This window comes from Falco punctatus, assembly GCF_963210335.1.
Source record: "Falco punctatus genome assembly, chromosome: 14".
Taxonomy (NCBI): Eukaryota; Metazoa; Chordata; class Aves; order Falconiformes; family Falconidae; genus Falco; species Falco punctatus.
In genome coordinates, this window is record NC_137594.1 from 20,562,448 (window position 1) to 20,580,237 (window position 17,790).

A 17,790-nucleotide genomic window follows, 5' to 3' on the forward strand; every position below is an offset into this window, starting at 1 on the left:
GTTTCATTGTAGTTGCAAGAGTAATTAAAAAATGGGCATCAGGGGTATAAAACAAAATACCTGTAGATTGTCCTGATCTTTACAAATGTATTTAATAACAGAAAAAATCTAAACAGTTCCTGTATTTTTACAGAAAATAAAAGTCCACAGAACAGTAAGATGAACTTTGTGTGCAGATATACATGCGCAAGTGAAGTAGCTGCTCATTTTCACTTGTTAATTGTTTTTTTCCTTTAAAATTCTTGTCAGGTTCTTTTACTGGCTTATGCTACTCTCTAAGCTAGTGGTAGAAGTGTTAGAATGTTCCGTGTAGCTTCTCTTGTTTCTTTTCTAAACATGGACTGCTTTGAGTAACAACAACAGTTTTGATATTTCAGGGTGTGTTATGGATTAAACATCGTGCTGTCCATAGTACAAAAATGAGATTTCCCTTTTATACTTGTTTTTCCACAGATATATAAAATCTTTTGACTCAGAAATAAGTTTCTCCCTCTCCCTACCCCCACCCCACCTACATTTTTCATTCACTTTGCTCTACTGAATCCCCCTTGCAACTCATGCACAAAACCAGTGATGTATGTGGAGTAAGAGTCTCTGAAACAAAGGTTGGAAGCATCCAGACGTGATCCAGGATCTGTTCTGCCAGCAGAAAATATGGGAGACTCGGGCAATTTCGTGGAGAGTGCCAGAAACCTGGTTCTTACGAGGCAGTGTCAGCAGACTTCAAAGGATGCTTTGTGACTGAACATTGCTTCCTGTGCTGTAACAGTAAGGCGTCCAGAACACACTGAGCGCATTTTCCAGTTTGTCAGGATGTCTCGGAAGGGCAAGAGGAAGGATCAGCATTTTCTATATAACCCAAAGCTTAATAAAAAGTGAAATAAGTTTTAGGATGAGTGGGAAACATATTGCAGTCCTTCTGTTTGCATTCTTGTGAGACTCTATATGATATTTTTTTTCAAGAATGCTATTTTCCTAGTGAACACATTTAAAAAAACCCAACACTGCGGGGTCTCTACAAATGTGTAGAAGCGGTCATGTAGTTAGATGGTAAGTAGGTACCTGGCATGGGTCTTAAAAAATACAACTTACTGCTTTTCCAGAGGTACCCAGTGTAACAAAGAGTAGCATGTTACTCCATTGTAGACAGTGAAGATTTTGTAGTTACAACATGGCATGAGGACATTCCTAGAATAAATCTGCACAAAATCTTCTCTCTGCTTTCTTAAAAGTGATTTTAAGACAAATCACCAAAAAAATTCTGTGGTTTTAAATATTTCATTCACGAGTATTTGAGAGATGAATAGCTTTGTAGTATCTTGGCAAAATTCAGCCATGCTTTATGTAAAGATGGCAACAAATGTTCTCTTAGACAAAGTACAAACTGATTGGATGGGTTATTTAAAAAAAAGTACTGCTAACTGCCTTTTTTTATGTCTTACTTTATAAGAAGGAATTAAAATTTGAGAGGATGGGGGTGTACTTCAGTCTACCAGGGTATTACAGTGAAATGGATTTACAAATAAGCAGACAAAGTATTTTTGCTTGAATTTGTTACCACATTAGAAAGTCAAAAGTATAGAGTGCTCTGGGTTGTTTTTTTTTCTTTAATCAGAATCTTAATAGACTTATATTTAGCTGTTTAAAAATACGCAACAAAAATACTCAGCCTATCTCAGAAAAATTTAATCTTAAAAGAATTTTTAGTTTGAATTCTTGCATTTTTGTCAGAGAGGCTGATATGGTAACAAGTTTTGGGGGAAAGGTTTAGTATTTATGTCTTGAGTTTTGAGTAACGCTGATTCTTTTATGTTTCTCCGCCATACAAGTAGATCCCTACGAACCCTGAGGAAATATACCTTTGTTGGTAGGGCAGAAGGTTGTGAATTAAGGAGTCTAATTTCAGGGTTTCTATGAAAACTTACTTAAGTTACAAATGCTCTGTTTTTCCAGTTTTCTGTATGTAGTACATGAGTAAGTGTACTTCAGTTTTCTTTGTAGGGGTAGCTGTGTTTTAATTAATTTGTGTTGTATCTTAGTTTTCTTTATAAAGTATTTTTAGAATTGTAGGTGAGCTTTTTTATAGAAGAACAGATATTTATTGGCAGGGAATGTGTTGGATTTACTGTAGGCTAAAAGAACTGTTCTTTGCCAGCTGTTAAGAACTTCAACAGTATAAAAATACCCACTCTGGGAAAAATTGATTACTTTATAATCTATCTGATGAGCCATATTGGACTAACCAGATGTCTGAAGGCTTGAGTGCTGCTTGAGAAAGTACAGCTTTTCTTTTTACAGGGAGCCTATGACCCCTGACAATTTATGGACTAGGCATGGCTGCAGTCAGGCCTCGGTAGGTTTTAGATGGTGAAAGATGAGTAGGAAAAATTTTATCTCCAATTCTGTCTTGGGCACCCAAAGGTAATACTGTTCCATCTCACTAAGATTTGTTAAACAAACCATCTACAAAGATCAGATTACAAAGATCAGATTTATTTAGCCATTATTGAATTACTCCAGCTCCTGTAAAATAGAGGGCTAAAGCACACTAAAAGCTGATTTTGTAAATAGACCCCATTCCACTTCTATTGTATAAACAGAGCTTAGTGTCTCAGATTCATGCATTTGTAAGCTGCAGTTGTCTCACTACTGAAGTACACCAAATAAGGTCTCAAAATAGAGAATGTTTAGCTTTCCAGGTACTGAGTGAGATCACGAAGTGGTCAGATAATTATTTTTTTTTTATCATTCTAAATCTTGCCTAATAGCAAAGCTTTTCTGAAAACTTAAAGCTGTATGAAGTATTTGCTGGGTTTTTTCAGCCATTAGATATGCTGTTGATGCTACTTCTTACTAACTCTTAAGGCCATGAATATGAGTGGATAATTTGCAAATATGTGATTTTGTCTCTAGTACCAGAAGAGACAGTTTTGCTGATTAGGATTATTTTTCTGAATTCCTGAAGAAGTTACTGAAATGGTGCGCTTAGATCTGTATTTTAAAGTGTGTCCTTGCTGATAGTAACTGTCATTGGTTGTTGTGTTACTTAGTTTGCATAACAATAATATTTTTAGAAGCATCTGTGCCATTGGCCCTTCCAAAATACAAAAGAAACTGTCAGTCTGCTTCTGTTTCCACAAAGATAAAAATAATTGATGAAAGTTTCTGGAGTTCAGATTTGTAGATCTTTGTGCCCTATTAACTAGAACTAAATGCCCTATTAAAAAAGTTCCCACATGGCATGTATCTGCCTAGTCAGTATATGTTCACAGGGTGGTATTGGCACACTCACAGTCACAGTTTTCTGAATGCACAAAGTTTTCAAGGTATAGTTTAGAATTTGGAGTTGGACTGGTGAAGCTTTTTGTGTTTGGGTTGGGCTTGCTGAGGGCCATTAGCACAGCTGGTGTGTAGGTAGGCACACCAACTATCTTATCTGTTCATTGTTGGAACTGCAGCTTGTACATGTGAAGAGTAAAACTCTTCAAGGGTTGAAAGATACGATATATCCCCTCTGCATTTATGACTCCAGATGTAAGTTTTAAGCAAGTGATACCTGGTGTGTCAGGGTGGAATCAAGGTTGCTTGCTGGAGTATAAAAGCTGGTTGTTTTCTTCAGTAATGAATTCAGCTTCGATTTTCCATCCATTTTGAAAGAAAAAAAGAAAAAAATGTCATGTTTGTCATGTTTTTCAATTAGTTAGAATTGTTTAGGTATATTTTTAATGTGTGTTTCCATACATTAACATAATTACATTTATATTTTAATATTAACTTTAACACTTAATCCAATTTAATTTAGGTAGCAGAAGGTGTGTGGGTATGGGTTTTGGCCTAGGAATATGATCTGGGACTACCAAATTGAGACAACTTGCTTTTGGAAATGAGAATCTGTTGCCATGCCACACTTAACTGTAAAGCACAGAGCAAGTTTTACAGGCTGATCATCAGCAAAGTTTCAGCTTTGTGATAGAAAAACTCCCATTTGGGCTGAGGAGGTATGTAGGATACCATGCCAGCATGAAGCTTAGCTTTTCTCTGAAGATGACTGATCAGGAGACCAGCTACAGCTAATCTTTTGTCAAATGAACATGATTACTACCTCCTACCACTACCCATCCAACCGCAGTGTGGTGGGCTCCGCTACAGAAGGGCTGATATGCTCCGAGTAGTAGATGGACCTCATAGGTCCCTTAAGCTGCCAGGGCTGTGGTTAATAACAGCATCGTATCTGCCTAAATGTGCAGCTTTTACAGCAACTCAGCAAGAGGCATCACTGAGGTTCCAAAGGCTCCTTTTGAACATTTAGCCCAAGTGTTTGATGCCTTTATATTTTGAACAGAGATTGCATTGTCGTAACTCCACTCCCTACCAAGTACGCCAGAGGCTTGAGCAGGCTGTGTGAACTTGTGGGGGTGTTTTTTCCCCTGCAGACATGTACTTAACTGCTGACATCACTCGTATTCACTGAGACTTGTAAATTCACACTTCTTAATATTTTATTTTCTTACAGGTTAGTTCATTTAAGCTAGACATCTTGTTTATAATGGCTTCTTGCCTGATGGTGGCCTATAGACATAAAAGAGACAAGCTGCAGAGCAGCTAGGCGATGTTTGATTACCTTCTTTAGAAAGAAGGAAGAAAGTTTAGGGAGAAACTGGAAAATTAACATCACGATGCATGTCTGCAAAAACACTTTCCTCCTTCCCTTCTCCTTCTGACAAATCCTTAGTTTGAATGAGTAGTGCTGTATTCATCAGTATCAGTAATACACCTAATTCAACTTCTCATATCATAGTGGATCCACATTTTTACTAAGTTTTTACTAAGATTTTCATAAGCTGTAAAATGTTACTGACTTAAGTGAAAGTTAAGATGAGCCAGTAAGTACTACTTAAATTCCCTTACCATACATCTTAAACTGCTTCATGGAATGAGTCAGGATGGCGGGATTTCAGTTAAAACACCAGGCTGTGAAGCGATGTCAAGGGAGCAAGAAAGGATCTCCATTAGAGCCACTGACACCTTGAGGTGGCTGGATCTCTGTAATTACAGTCAGGTAATCAAGCCTAATGGAAAACAGGTCACATGTATATTGCCTTTTGGAGCAGGTTTGGGTTTTGTTTTTTTTCCAGAAGGGTAGTTAGTTGTTGAACTAGACTAATTAAAAGCATCTATAAGAATAATCAGGGGAAATAGACTGAATGAAGAGAGAAAGACTTTATTAAGTGTGTGTGGGAGCAAAATCAGATGAGACCATGGAGGAAAGCAGAAATTAAGTTGTGCTTTGTCTAATAAGCAGTGATGGGAGCCTGAGTAAGAATTCTCTCTCCATTCAGATCTTAATTTCACCTGTTCTTAGTTTCACACACTGATTTTTTGCTGGTTTGCATGGCATAGTAGTAGCATTGTTGTAAACTGTATTTGTCTGCTTTGAATTACAGTGACAAAGATATAAAGCTAACAAAGTCAACACAGTCTAAATAAACTACTTTCCTAGAATCCAGTTTTATACTGCTACGACTTTCAGTGAAGACCAAGTAATTTTCAGAATTCAAGAAAACCTAGTTTTAATGAATATATGTAAATTATTATGTGAGGTTACCCATAGAGTAACTTTCCCAATCAGTTAGTCACTGTAACAGTTCTATTCTGTTTTTTAAAAACAGCTGTTCTTGTAGTGATTTACAAGTATTTTAAAAATACAGTTGAGATGTTAGTAAGTTTGAAGAAATTTGAGTTACCTGAATTTGAAAGTGTGTTTTAGTTCTCTAAGAAAAGAGAGTTAAAACTTTTCTATTTTTAGACTGTCTGCATAACCTTATTATTGCAACATTTGTTGTTTTTCTTCTATATCATTTGTTGACTTGTATTGTCCTTTAGTTTGTAAGTGATGTTGGAGCGAGGAACATCTCTTTTGATCTATGATGTCTCTAGCATACTTCTGGGCATAATTATAATCATAAAAATCTTTGAAACCTTTCCACCTTATGTCTTGTTATCACTAAAGTTGAGATGCTCCATAAAGTTAGAGATGTTCCACCATAAAAAAAGAATTAAATAAATTCTCTTTTTAGCCTTCAAGCATTTAGAAAATAATAAAAGCAACTAAACAAGACTGCAGTTTACGTCTTTGTAGCATACAAAAATATCTGTTTCATTGCAATATCTTAAATTCTCCCTTAATCTCTCAAACCCCTATGAATAAAGCATTGGATTACCAAGTAATACCCTTCATCACAAGGAATTAGGCACTTTAGCTTTAGGCTCCATCTAAACCGTTGCATTAGGAGAGATGTTACTGACGTCATGTTTTCCAAGTCGCAGTTGACTCACATGGTGCCTTCCCTCACCCTTCAAGATCTTGTTGAGATAAAATATGTCTCTCATGACTCTCTTAATTCTCTGGGTTTGGATGGCTTTGAGGCAGTACCACGCATCTGGTTTTGTAGCCAAGAGAGAAGAGTAGGAAACTTCTTGTTCGTGTGCACGCCAGTGAGTCTGTAGCAGAGCTTTGGCAAGTTGTGCTATTTCCTTCATCTATAAGATTAATAAATTAAGATAATATTTTACTTGCAAGAGGAGCGCTTTTCATTTGGGCCTTGATGTGGTGATGTCTTCTGTCTGCACCATGCAAAAATTTAAAGGACATCTGTGATTCCCTCCTCCCTTTTCTCCAGCTATCATAGTCCAAAACTTGCTGTGGTATCGGAGTTTTTGTACTTCTGTATCATTAGTTGTGAGAATTCTATACAAATTCATCGAAAAATGGATGGAATGTGTCTCCATACTCAAATCCCCATTGCCTCCCCACTTGAGCAGGCTAGCAGTGAGGAGTGCAGCTGGCACCTAGTCAAAAACTGTCCAGCAAATTCCTGCTTTTCAAAGCTACTATCCCTGTTTAAGGCAGAGGAAATGTACAAGTCACCAATGTGGCCTTGAACCATCATTCAGTCCTTAGTGTTTATAAAGGATTACATTCTTGCTAAATGTTGTTAAAACAGACCTCAGTCTGAACTGCTTTGCTTTATGGCACTTGGTCTGTAATCTTATCCTGTGAAAGGATTTCTGATTGCCTTCATTTTTCTTCCTTTTTTACTAATACACATGAGAGTATACTGGACCCACAGTAAGCATGAATCCCTTTGATTTAGTATGCCCCCATAATCTGGATAATTGCTTTCGTGAAGCCATTTTAGTGGAGTGTCTTATGGTTTGCTGGACAGCTGTTTATCTCATAGATTATTGATGCTGCAGTCCATAACAGAAACAGCATGAGTTATGTTGGATTGATTTTTTTACTTCATCGCATCATCGAGCAGGCGTTGACTACTTTATTTACAGAACTGTCACTTGATGTCATGTTTCCCTAGGAGTTGTAACACCCTGTCATCATATAATTAAGAAAATACTTATCTATAGAAGACCTAATTAGACAAATTGTTATGGGTCCACTATGGTTCTGCATTTTTACTGATGTGTAATTTTTAAATAGTCAAAGTCAAATCGACCTTATCTTCTGCAACACAACTGCAGGTTTCACCAGAAAGGTTATTAGCCTGAAAGTTGGAATATAAGGTTTGCAGTCTGTCCTCATTTCACATACCCCAAACAACAGTGTTCTGTTTACCCTTGGCACCGTTGTAAACAAGAACCTTTCTGGTGTGCTGAGTGATTATGTAAATAGACAGCGCTTTTATAAAGCATTTTAAGCGTCCAATAGAACCAAATAGCTTCTTTACAGTTTTTTCTTTTCTAATGGTAATTACATAATTGGACAGGTTTTAAGTTATTTTTTTCTATCTGATATGTAGATGCCAGAGTTTCTTTTGAACATTCTTATTAAAGAGTCCTAAAAATCATTCAGGAAAACAAATCTGCTAGGCTTCCCCCTATTATCAACATTCCAAAATGCCTTTGGCAATGAATAAATGCCAAGCATTTGTTATTTGGCACTTGACTAGTCACTCATTTATTTAAACTCAAACATGTTGCATAAGATTGTGGAAGTTATGCTAAGCTAATAATTAAAACAAAAAAAAACCCCACCTCCCTTAATCCCACCTTTCCAGTGTCCAGTACCGTCAAGGTGCAAATACACAGGACTGTATATTCCATTAAATGTAATAGCGTTGGCAAAATGTGCAGCTGGCTGTGAGCAGTTACAGGGGTGTTATTCTTACACTTGGAAGGCCAGGTGTGTGTTGCTGCAGTAAACCAGCTCCTTTTTCTTCTATCCCCCATGTTTCATGCCCAGAACACAGTAGTTAAATGCCGTTTTCTGTTGTGGTACTGCCATCCTTTTTAATGCATGCACTTCCTGACTTTTCCTTCTCTATAGTATTTGGGTACCAACCAACTGCTTGGTTTCACTTCTGAAGGTCTTGTCCCCACCCAACCTGGGTTTTCTCATTCTGTTTTAGAACTTGATTCCTATCTCCAGTCAGTTTTTCTTAGGAGCCCCTGTCGCCATCTTGCTAGATTTTTTCAGACTAATGTTTGCTTGCTTGCCCCAGGGTTGTGTTTCACTTCTGGGAAGAAGTATCTGCAAAACTATCTCATCTTCATCTGTTCCTTTTAAAAAATTCTGTGCCATGGTGCCTACCAGAACTGTATGGCTGCAAATCTGATGTGCTACGAGGAGTCAGTCCTGCCGATTGGGACTCTGGTCTGAGGAAGAACTTTCTTATCATTAATAAACGAAAAAAATATGTGTGGTAAAAAGAGAGCTAGTTAAGCCATGTATGTTAATGCCTGCCTCACCACTTTTGACCTGTACAGTATACTCTGTGTTGTCAGTCTTGCATGTGTACCACAGGTAAAAAATGCGCTGAGAGTAGGAACATAAACCAGTTGCAAGGGCTTGGTTTCAAGAAGCAGAAATCTAAAAAGTGAGAGAAAATGGAAGAATTGCATTTTTATTCTAAGGTGACATTGCTTTGTAAAAGGGTATTTCTTCTGTGTCCCGTATAATTGTTTTATTTGCTATTAAATAGAAATAGCCTTCTGTCTCTGGGTGCCCTGCAGAATGTTTAAAATGCACATCAAACTGCCACTTCCTTAATTTTGACCACCTGAGTGCCCCAAATTTTAATTGAACTCATGCCAATAAATATTTGTATGTAATTTTCATCTCTCCAAGATGTCAAAAATAAAGATGGGTTTTAAAGCATGGGCCAATGTACATCCTCTCTCTTGCGTATTTGGTGAATGTTTTTTATCCAGTGCTGCTTAATTTACATTCTAGGTTTGAAACTTGAAACATTGTCAATGGGAATTCTGCCTTCATCAGCCATCTAGCTTTGCTCCTCTTAAAGGGTAACAGCACAGCTTAAGCTTATGGAGGGTGACATTGCGTTCACTGGTGATGCCATCACCAATGGTTGATCAGTTTGATGAATATGAGTACTTGTTTTTTTTAAATGTTCTGCATTTCATATTACCAAAACCAGTGTTAAAACCTCAAATTATGATGTTGTTGAGATGACTTAAATTACTTAACGAACAGAAAAAAAAGAAAGAAAAAAGCTGTATGTATACTGCCAAGCATTTTTTTGTAAGATCAGGCCCCTGACAGTTTGAATGTTTTTGGTTAATCATGACATTTGCTAAATACCTCGGGTCAGAATTTCCCAACTGGTAAGACAGCTTTTCAACTGGTAAGACAACTTTTGAAAGACCTCGTCTGTCTTCAGAGCAAAAATGTGAAACTTTTTCTTATTTGCTATATTCAATTAGCATTGTTTTCTTCAAAGCTGAAATCTGCAGTTTAAAACCAATAATCTTAAATAATCTTAATCATGATTAATTTATATTTTGCTTTTGCTTTTACAGATTTCCTTTTTGCCTCCGGAGTGTTTCGTTATGGCAGCCTCCAGTGAACAATGACATCCTTCGACAAATATAGATGCCAAAAAGCCAGACGAAAACAGTGGCCTTGTTTCATTTTTACTCCAACACAGTGAAATGGTGCTCTTAAAGTTTTGTTATTGACTCTCACTGGAAAAAAACAAACTCCTGACTGGACCTTTCTTCCCCAGCCCCCGCCCAGTGTTCTTATGGATGCTTGATACAGTGACATCATGTAGTAGGCCCTGAAGTGTTGTCATAATTAAGTTGCAATGGTTTTATACACTTCCCCATTTCCCAACAGCTTTCTGTCGGTTCTGCATTCTTTTTCCTGGGGCCTGATTTTCCCATGTTACTGGTTAGCAGATAGGCTTGTGGCCTCTTTTGTTCCAACCACCTATGAAAAACGTCAAAGAGCAGACGATCCGTGCTATTTTCATGCACTCTGCATCATTATTACCACTCCCATCTACTTGGCACTGTTGGTAGCCTCTCTTCCTTTTGCTCTGATTGGCTTCTTGCTATGGTCCCCGCTCCAGTCAGCCAGAAGGCCATATATCTACTCCAGGCTAGAAGACAAGAACCATGCCAATGGAGCCACACTGCTCACTGAATGGAAGGCTGCAGGGAATGGGAAAAGCTTCTGCTTCGGCAGTGCCAACGTTTGCCTGCTGCCAGATTCTCTGGCAAGATTTAATAATGTTTTCAATACACAGGCTAGAGCTAAAGAGATTGGCCGGAGGATCAGAAATGGGGCAAGCAGACCACAGATCAAAATATATATAGATTCTCCTACCAACACATCCATCAGTGCAGCAAGTTTTAGCAGCTTGGTCTCCCCCCAGGGTGGAGATAGCGCTAATCGTACTGTTAATGCTGGCATCAAAAGGACAACATCAATGGAGTATAAAGGAGACAATTCAGGCTCAAACAACAGTGAGGACAGAGAAGATAAAGGTGGAGCTGGAGAGCCAAACGAGGGAGAAGAGAACACTTGCATTGTCCGCATAAATGGAGAGGATAATGGCCACATGTCAGACACAGAAACAGATACCATCAATGGCCAGGCGCATGCCAGTGGCCCAGCAGAGCCCTCACCGGAAGGTGATGCAGAGATCTCAAAAACACCTAACCACAAACAGAAGGAAGGAGATTCTGGGAGTTTAGACAGCTATTCTGCCTCACGAGAGTCCTTAGTTAAAGTGCGTGTTGGAGATGGTACAGTGGACCAAAGCACTGTCAACAACAAGCTCCTCTACAAGGCTTCAATCATGAAGAAGACTTCAGTGCGGAAAAAGAAACATACGGATGAGACCTTTGATCATGAGATCTCTGCTTTCTTCCCTGCCAACTTGGACTTTCTGTGTTTGCAGGAAGTGTTTGACAAAAGAGCTGCGGAGAAATTGAAAGAGCAGCTTCATCACTATTTTGAATACATTGTCTATGATGTTGGGGTCTACAGTTGCCATGGCTGCTGTAGCTTTAAGTTTGTGAACAGTGGTCTCCTTTTTGCCAGCCGCTATCCTGTTATGGATGCTGCCTATCACTGTTACCCCAATGGAAGAGGAACAGACTCCTTGGCTTCCAAGGGAGCCTTGTTTCTCAAGGTAAGAGCCTTTCTGAAGCCATAAATATTGATTCTGTATACATGACAAGTTATAAATTATGTTATTTTCTCTCAGTCATTTCTGTTAAGAGTTCAAAGAGTCAATATTGAGATCCAGACTACCTGATACAACGTATATATATGGTTTTGTGGCCTAGATGCTGTGTTAGTGATGGATGTGCGTGAAATAATGAGGGACTTTTGGAGGTAAACTTAGTATAATTTCAAGTGTCAAAATTTGAAGTGATTTTAATGTAATTTTAATTTCTTTCTTTACAGAACTATCTCTAATAAAATGCACAAATTCTAAGCTTTGTAACATGAGTATAGTACAATGGGCATTACTGTTGGAAACCAGCTTATGCATGTTGTGCATTTATGTGGAAATCAAAAGACAATCAAAAGTCTAAATGTCAGTAGAATAGAAGTGAAAGAATTGCAATGAAATGCATGGCTATCCCTTTGTCTTGGTTGCAGAAGACAACAATTGTTAAAGAGAGATGCAAAGAAGAGTAAACAAAAAAAAAACAAACAAACAACCACCTGCCTGGGACACTGGGGAGCACAGAGCTTTTTTTGCTTTTTAAACACAGTTGACTTAAATGAAGTAATGGTAGAACAGGAAGCCTGGGGTTATATGTCTGTTTATCATGAAAAACAGAAATAGAAATCTTCATGCAATGCTTTGCTTTTCCAAGACTGGTGGCTGTTCAGGCTTAATTCTTGGGAGAATCTGGCCGTGCTTTTCATAAACTGGAAAGCTGGCTCTGCTAATTTGTGATTAATCAAGAACCAAGACTTTGCGCAGAGACGCAAATTTAGACACGTCTGAAAATCTCCTAGAATACTGGATTTCAGATTTTGTGATTTTGTTACTTTGGAATGGGTTTCACTAACTCAAACCTGAACTTTTTTCTTAATGCTAGCCAAATACATCAGGTGCTCAGATCACACGTACTTTCTAGTGCCATACACTCACAGGTCCTCAACAAAAGCCATTAATAGCCTTTAAGAATATGGATTGTTAATAAGGATCAGTGAGGATTTTTGTACCCACTGTTTCTAATTTGTCAACAAAGCAAAAACTTCTGGTATTGTGGCTTGCATAAAAAGCACAAATATTAGAATTTGCAGTCTGATAATAGTTCAGTATTTTGTATACATTTGACATAAACAAAAGCCTATCCATATCTATATACAGGTTTCCAAAAATTGGGCCTAAGCTTTCTGTACTGTACTCTTCTGTTTATAAACAGCTAAATTCTGGGTTTTCTATCCTAAAGTGCTGCATGCAACAATGAACATACATGTTGTGTAGTAAAACTAAGACGCTGCAACGAGTCACTCCAAAGAATTAAGTACTTACGAAGTATGGGAATTCTGTGGTCAAATGTAGGTACTTTAGACTTTGGAGCTGGTCATCCCCGGCTTCCTCGACAGCCAGCCACCTGTGGGGCAGGATTCCTCTCTTCCTACTGTAGGTATCTAAAATAGGTCAGAGGAAGTGTACCCTAAACATGCCAATATTACCAGGGTCACAAAACTACCCTTCAACATATGCATATATAGGGGATTAAAGACAATCTGCTTTCAGCTGCCCAATGCTGAGTCATTGATTTACTAACCTGCTAGGCAGGCCGCGATGTCTCTATTTCTCTTGGAGAAAATTAAGCCTCTTTCCAAAATTCCACTGGGATGATGAACTTAATTATGGATCCAAGTTGTTAAATAACGTTACAGTTGAGCAGGGACTAATTATTATGAAGATTTGAAGACTACCACATTCTTCTAAATATGACAGAATTCTGACCCAGCTAAAAGGCTGTTTTTCATTATGTCTGTGTCATTCTGACATACTGTACTTTATACCTATTTTTTTTTTTCATTCTGAGTAAGTCTGTCCTGATATGCAGTGCCTGCCTTTCTTAATTGTACATTAAGTGATCATTGGTCATTTCTTCAACAACAACAACAAAAAGTAGGAATGATCGGTTTAATTTTAGCTTTGAAACAAAGTAGGTTTAAAGGTTGTTTTTCTTGAAGTGCTTTATCAGCAACTGAGTGTGTGTGGACTCCAGAGACAAAAGCTACAGTAAGTAAAAGCCTGTTAGTTTTTGAAGTCAGTGAGAACTAATTAATTACCTTCAGAAGTCTTGAGGTCTTACGGTGGGACAGCAGCAAGCTAGCAAAGCTATCGGAACTGTGGTTGGAAGGTGTCATTGCTAAAACGCAAGGTACTCTGTCATTCAAAATGCACAGCTTGTATCACTGCTTTTAGGTAACTTACTGCCTCTTAAAAGACCTTGTATGTATATAACACGATCTAGTCATGCATTAATCTCAGTGTGCTTTTGAAGACAGGAAGAGAGAGCCTTGCAGAACAAGGGTCTCCTAATTGCTTTCCATTCAGTAGTGGCATGGAGTTAAGTCTCTCTGTCCTATGCAAACTCCGTGTTTTTAAGTGCCTGACTCCTGTGGAAAGCACAGCATTCCCATTTCTGAAGTCGAAAAGACATCAGTTCAGTTTGGTTTGGAAGTATACCTAGGAAGACTGTTCCCCTTGCGTAGCTTGCACCTCTGAGTAAAGGAGCAATTGCTCTCTATTATTTCAAAAAAACTCCACAATTGTAAAAAGCAATCAGAGGAGAAGATTTGTATATTTAGTAAATATAAATAAAACTTAATGTTTCCACTCATGAGGAAGATGAAGCCTTTATTCAAATCTTTCTGAACCTCAGGAAGGATCCAACATCCAAATTCAAAAAAATGTTCAGAGAAATGGCTCTCATTTAATGAGTACAGTTGGTATCCTTACCATAAATGTAACTGTTAAGGAGATAAATTAAAGATCTCAGAACTAAAAATTCAATGAAAATTTAATTATTTTGAACAAAAAGGCAAAACTGTTTTGGGGGAGTTTGGTTACAAACCAGATCCCTACTGCCAGGGTACAGGTATTTCACACATTTTTTTCCCCGTTGGAATAGGTTCTGTTTCCAGAAGTGGAAATTATTTTCCATTTCCATATTCCCCCCCTCCCCTTTCCTGGCCTGCCTTCGCCATCTAGATTGTGAAGTTCAAGTGGAGATTTGGAAGGATTTGAGAGATTTGCTTAGTCATACGGAACTATTTTACCTGAGAGACTTAGAGAGCTCAGCGGTTATTATTAGTAGCTATAATAACAATCAACTCTTACATACTACTTTTCATTCATATGTCGCAGAGTGCATAGTAAAGAGAGGTCAATATCTGCTTAATAGAAGGAGAAACTAAAGCACAGGAAGGTCAAGTGATTTGATTGTGGCTTAACACCTGGGGTGTCACAGCCAAGGGAAAGTTGGAAGTAAATTACAAAGGCTTTTAAGACTGTTTCATGCTACTGATTTCATGCTACCCAAATGCTAACCGGAGAGCTGTTCAAAGGAATTTTGCTAGCCTTCATCTGTTCTCTTCCTAAAAATGTCTGCCACGAAAGTTGCCACTGCTGCCATTTTCCTGACAGAGATCAGAGACCGTTTTTTCCATCTGTATGGGCTGATGCTTTCCAGATCAGGCGGGAGGCATGAGGATGACATAGTTGTGAGTAGCCGTTGTATAAAGCCCGTTTTCTGTGTTACAGGAGAACTGATTTTCATTCAGCACTTTGATCTCTTCAGACTCTAGCAATGTATCTGTCTCCAATCTGAGGGTCTCATTGGGACATAAGAGGGACACAGGCACAGAAAAAATAGCATTTAAGAAGGGGGGGAAATGAAACCGTCACTTAGATGCAAGTGTTAAACCACTCTTCCTAGTTGCCGCTAAAGACTCAGAGGAGAAGTTAGCAAATATATAAATCAGCCAATCCATTTTCATACTTTGACAGTCTGGGCCCTTGGGACACTCTGCCGTGACTCTCTGTTCTAGCATTGCATTTCACATTAATTTAAAATGCCTAAGAAAACCCTTGAGTCTGCTTTGCAGGTTTTATCACTTCAGTTGTCTCTTGCTGGTGCTGTGCTGCAGATAGAGGAGGGAAGTGAGACTGACACAGATGCTAGCCGGTGCTGGGGATTCAAACTAAAAAAGCTAGCTTGTATGTATCCGTATATAACGTGATGCAGATTGCAGTGGCCTCGGTTACTCTGCAGCTGTTGGTTTGACACATACATAATTTTAATGCACAGTGGTTCTGATGGATTTAAAGGGGAGTTGTAAAATATATGTCCCTTTCAGAAACTGGATGATGATTTTGCAGTCAAATCAATTTTAAAAGGTATCCATGAGTGCTGAGCAGAAATTGTGTAATGCATCACCTGTTTGTAATTTACTAGGAGGTTTCAAAACGTCAACATTCATTTTTAGATAGAGGGATTAGTGTGTAGCCTTAGTTACACTGTCTTTCGGGGATGTTTGTGTAAGTTTTGGACAGTAGTGCAATGAAAGCAGGAAACATCCTTAACTTGCCCTGATGAGTTACTGAGTTAGAGAGCTTGTCCATATTTTCCCAGATGTATCAATCTAATAAAAACTGTCAATTCTGTTGACAGAAGTTTGCCTCTCTCTTACCCTTAAATTGTAATAGCTGTAACTGCAATATAGATCTAAACCATAGAAGACAAGTAAATGCATACTTGGGGTAGGGAAGGGAACAAAAGAGGCATCATTCTCAAAATGGTTCTTAACTGAGGAGAGGTTTTGGAGTGGTTTTCCTCCCGCTGAGACCGGGAGATATGGAAGTATGTTGTATAGAAGGCAGCTCTTCCTACCGTTCTTAGGAGGAAATTATTCTCGGGTTTGGCATCTGCCCAGAGAGATAAGTTCAGCAAAAATAAGAATTCTTGCTTAAAACACAGTATGTGAACATAGAGCAAAAGCTAAACTGCAGTCTGATGTGGGAAGTCTGAACAGCTAATAGTATTCTAACAAAATCAAAAGGAATCAGAAGGAGAAAATATGTCTTGTGGTTTTTGCTAAATTTCTGAAAGGACTTGTGTTTAATTAATAGTAATTCCTAAGGTTATTAACAGATTTACTTTTCAAATTCTCTGAAAATTAATGCTGTTCCCAGGGAGTACAGTAATTGTGTAGAGAACATATTATTCATCGCTTAAAGGAAACCTAGCAACCTTTGCTTTATGTGCAAAGCTACACTTGCTTCCAAAAGAGCTGATACGGTGGTAACAGATGGCAGAAGGAGCCGTAGCTCTAATTGCAGAACTGCTATGAAGCACAGTTTTTACTATTTGCTACTCTCGAGGTGCCTGCTTTGTACGACAAAATGAGGGTTCCCCGAATTAACTGCTGTGGTTCTCCTTTTTGCTGTTACTGATGCAGATACATTTGGCTTGGGTCACGTAAGCTGTCCTCGCTGTCCCGTGCCAACTCAGTGTGTTGTGGCTGAGAGTGAAGGGGCAACTTCTGCTGTACAGTGGCACAGTATACTGAGGGGAGGCTTTTTTTGTCCAAGGATTCCACAGAAAAGGGGAATGGCTGTTTTCTGACCCCATGAAAAGATCATCTAGAGATTTCAGTCGTTAGATTTTCTTGTCCTTGATGAGTTTTCCAGTATCTACAGTCATCCCAAGATGTATAAAAAAAAATGTCTAGTGCTGTTCATGGATTTGTTTAGGTAACTCTAAAGCTGTGCCATTTAAGTCAGGAGGGTAACCTAAACATTTTCCACAAGTTCAGTTTCTGCTATAAAATGTTAATGCAGGAATTGGATAGAGTCCAAGAACCTGCCTGAGATGTTTTTTTAAAAAAGAAAAAAAAAAAAAGACCCTACCATGGCACTATACCATGTTCCTTCACCTTGATATAATTAATGTTATTAATCACGGTCTTTTTTCGTCATTAATCATGGTCTTTTTCTCCTTCATAATGAGGACAAATTAAAACTGTTGTGCAGAATCAAATACAGATTTGAGAGAATGTGAGTTGTGGGCTTGCTCCTCTTCAGAAGAGGATGAGCCCCTCGTTCACAGCACCAATTTACAGCTGCTTCCCCTCACATGTAAGTTTAATGGAGCTTTGCCAAATAACTAATTCTCTGAGTTCATGGAACAGTAACTGTTGTCATGTGGTAGGAAGGGAAAAACAGAATTCTAAAATCATCAGGTGCAGATGTGGCTGGAAAGAATTGCAGAGCACCAAACAGAATTTTGAGCTGACCTCTATAACATTTCAAACTACTTTACTTAATATGCTTAAATAACGTATTTATAATTTAACTAATGTGTCTTCTTTAGAAGCTGCTACATAAGCCTGAAGGCAAAAGGCAGAGCTGTCAAAGTACTGAAAGTAAGATCAATCTTTTTCCACTATGTCTAAGCTAACCAAAAAACCACTACAAA

General features: G+C 38.3%; 1 protein-coding gene across 2 annotated transcripts in view; it reads left to right on the forward strand.

Moving 5' to 3' along the window:
* The window catches only part of SMPD3 (sphingomyelin phosphodiesterase 3), a 152,002-nt gene that overhangs the window by 101,491 nt on the left and 32,721 nt on the right, over nt 1–17,790 (forward strand). For both annotated transcript variants that reach the window (XM_080411128.1, XM_080411129.1), the window contains exon 2: nt 9,835–11,456. In XM_080411128.1, the coding sequence (XP_080267254.1) occupies nt 10,122–11,456 (1,335 nt within the window). In that variant the 5' untranslated portion in view covers nt 9,835–10,121. The remainder of the gene's footprint in view (nt 1–9,834; nt 11,457–17,790) is intronic.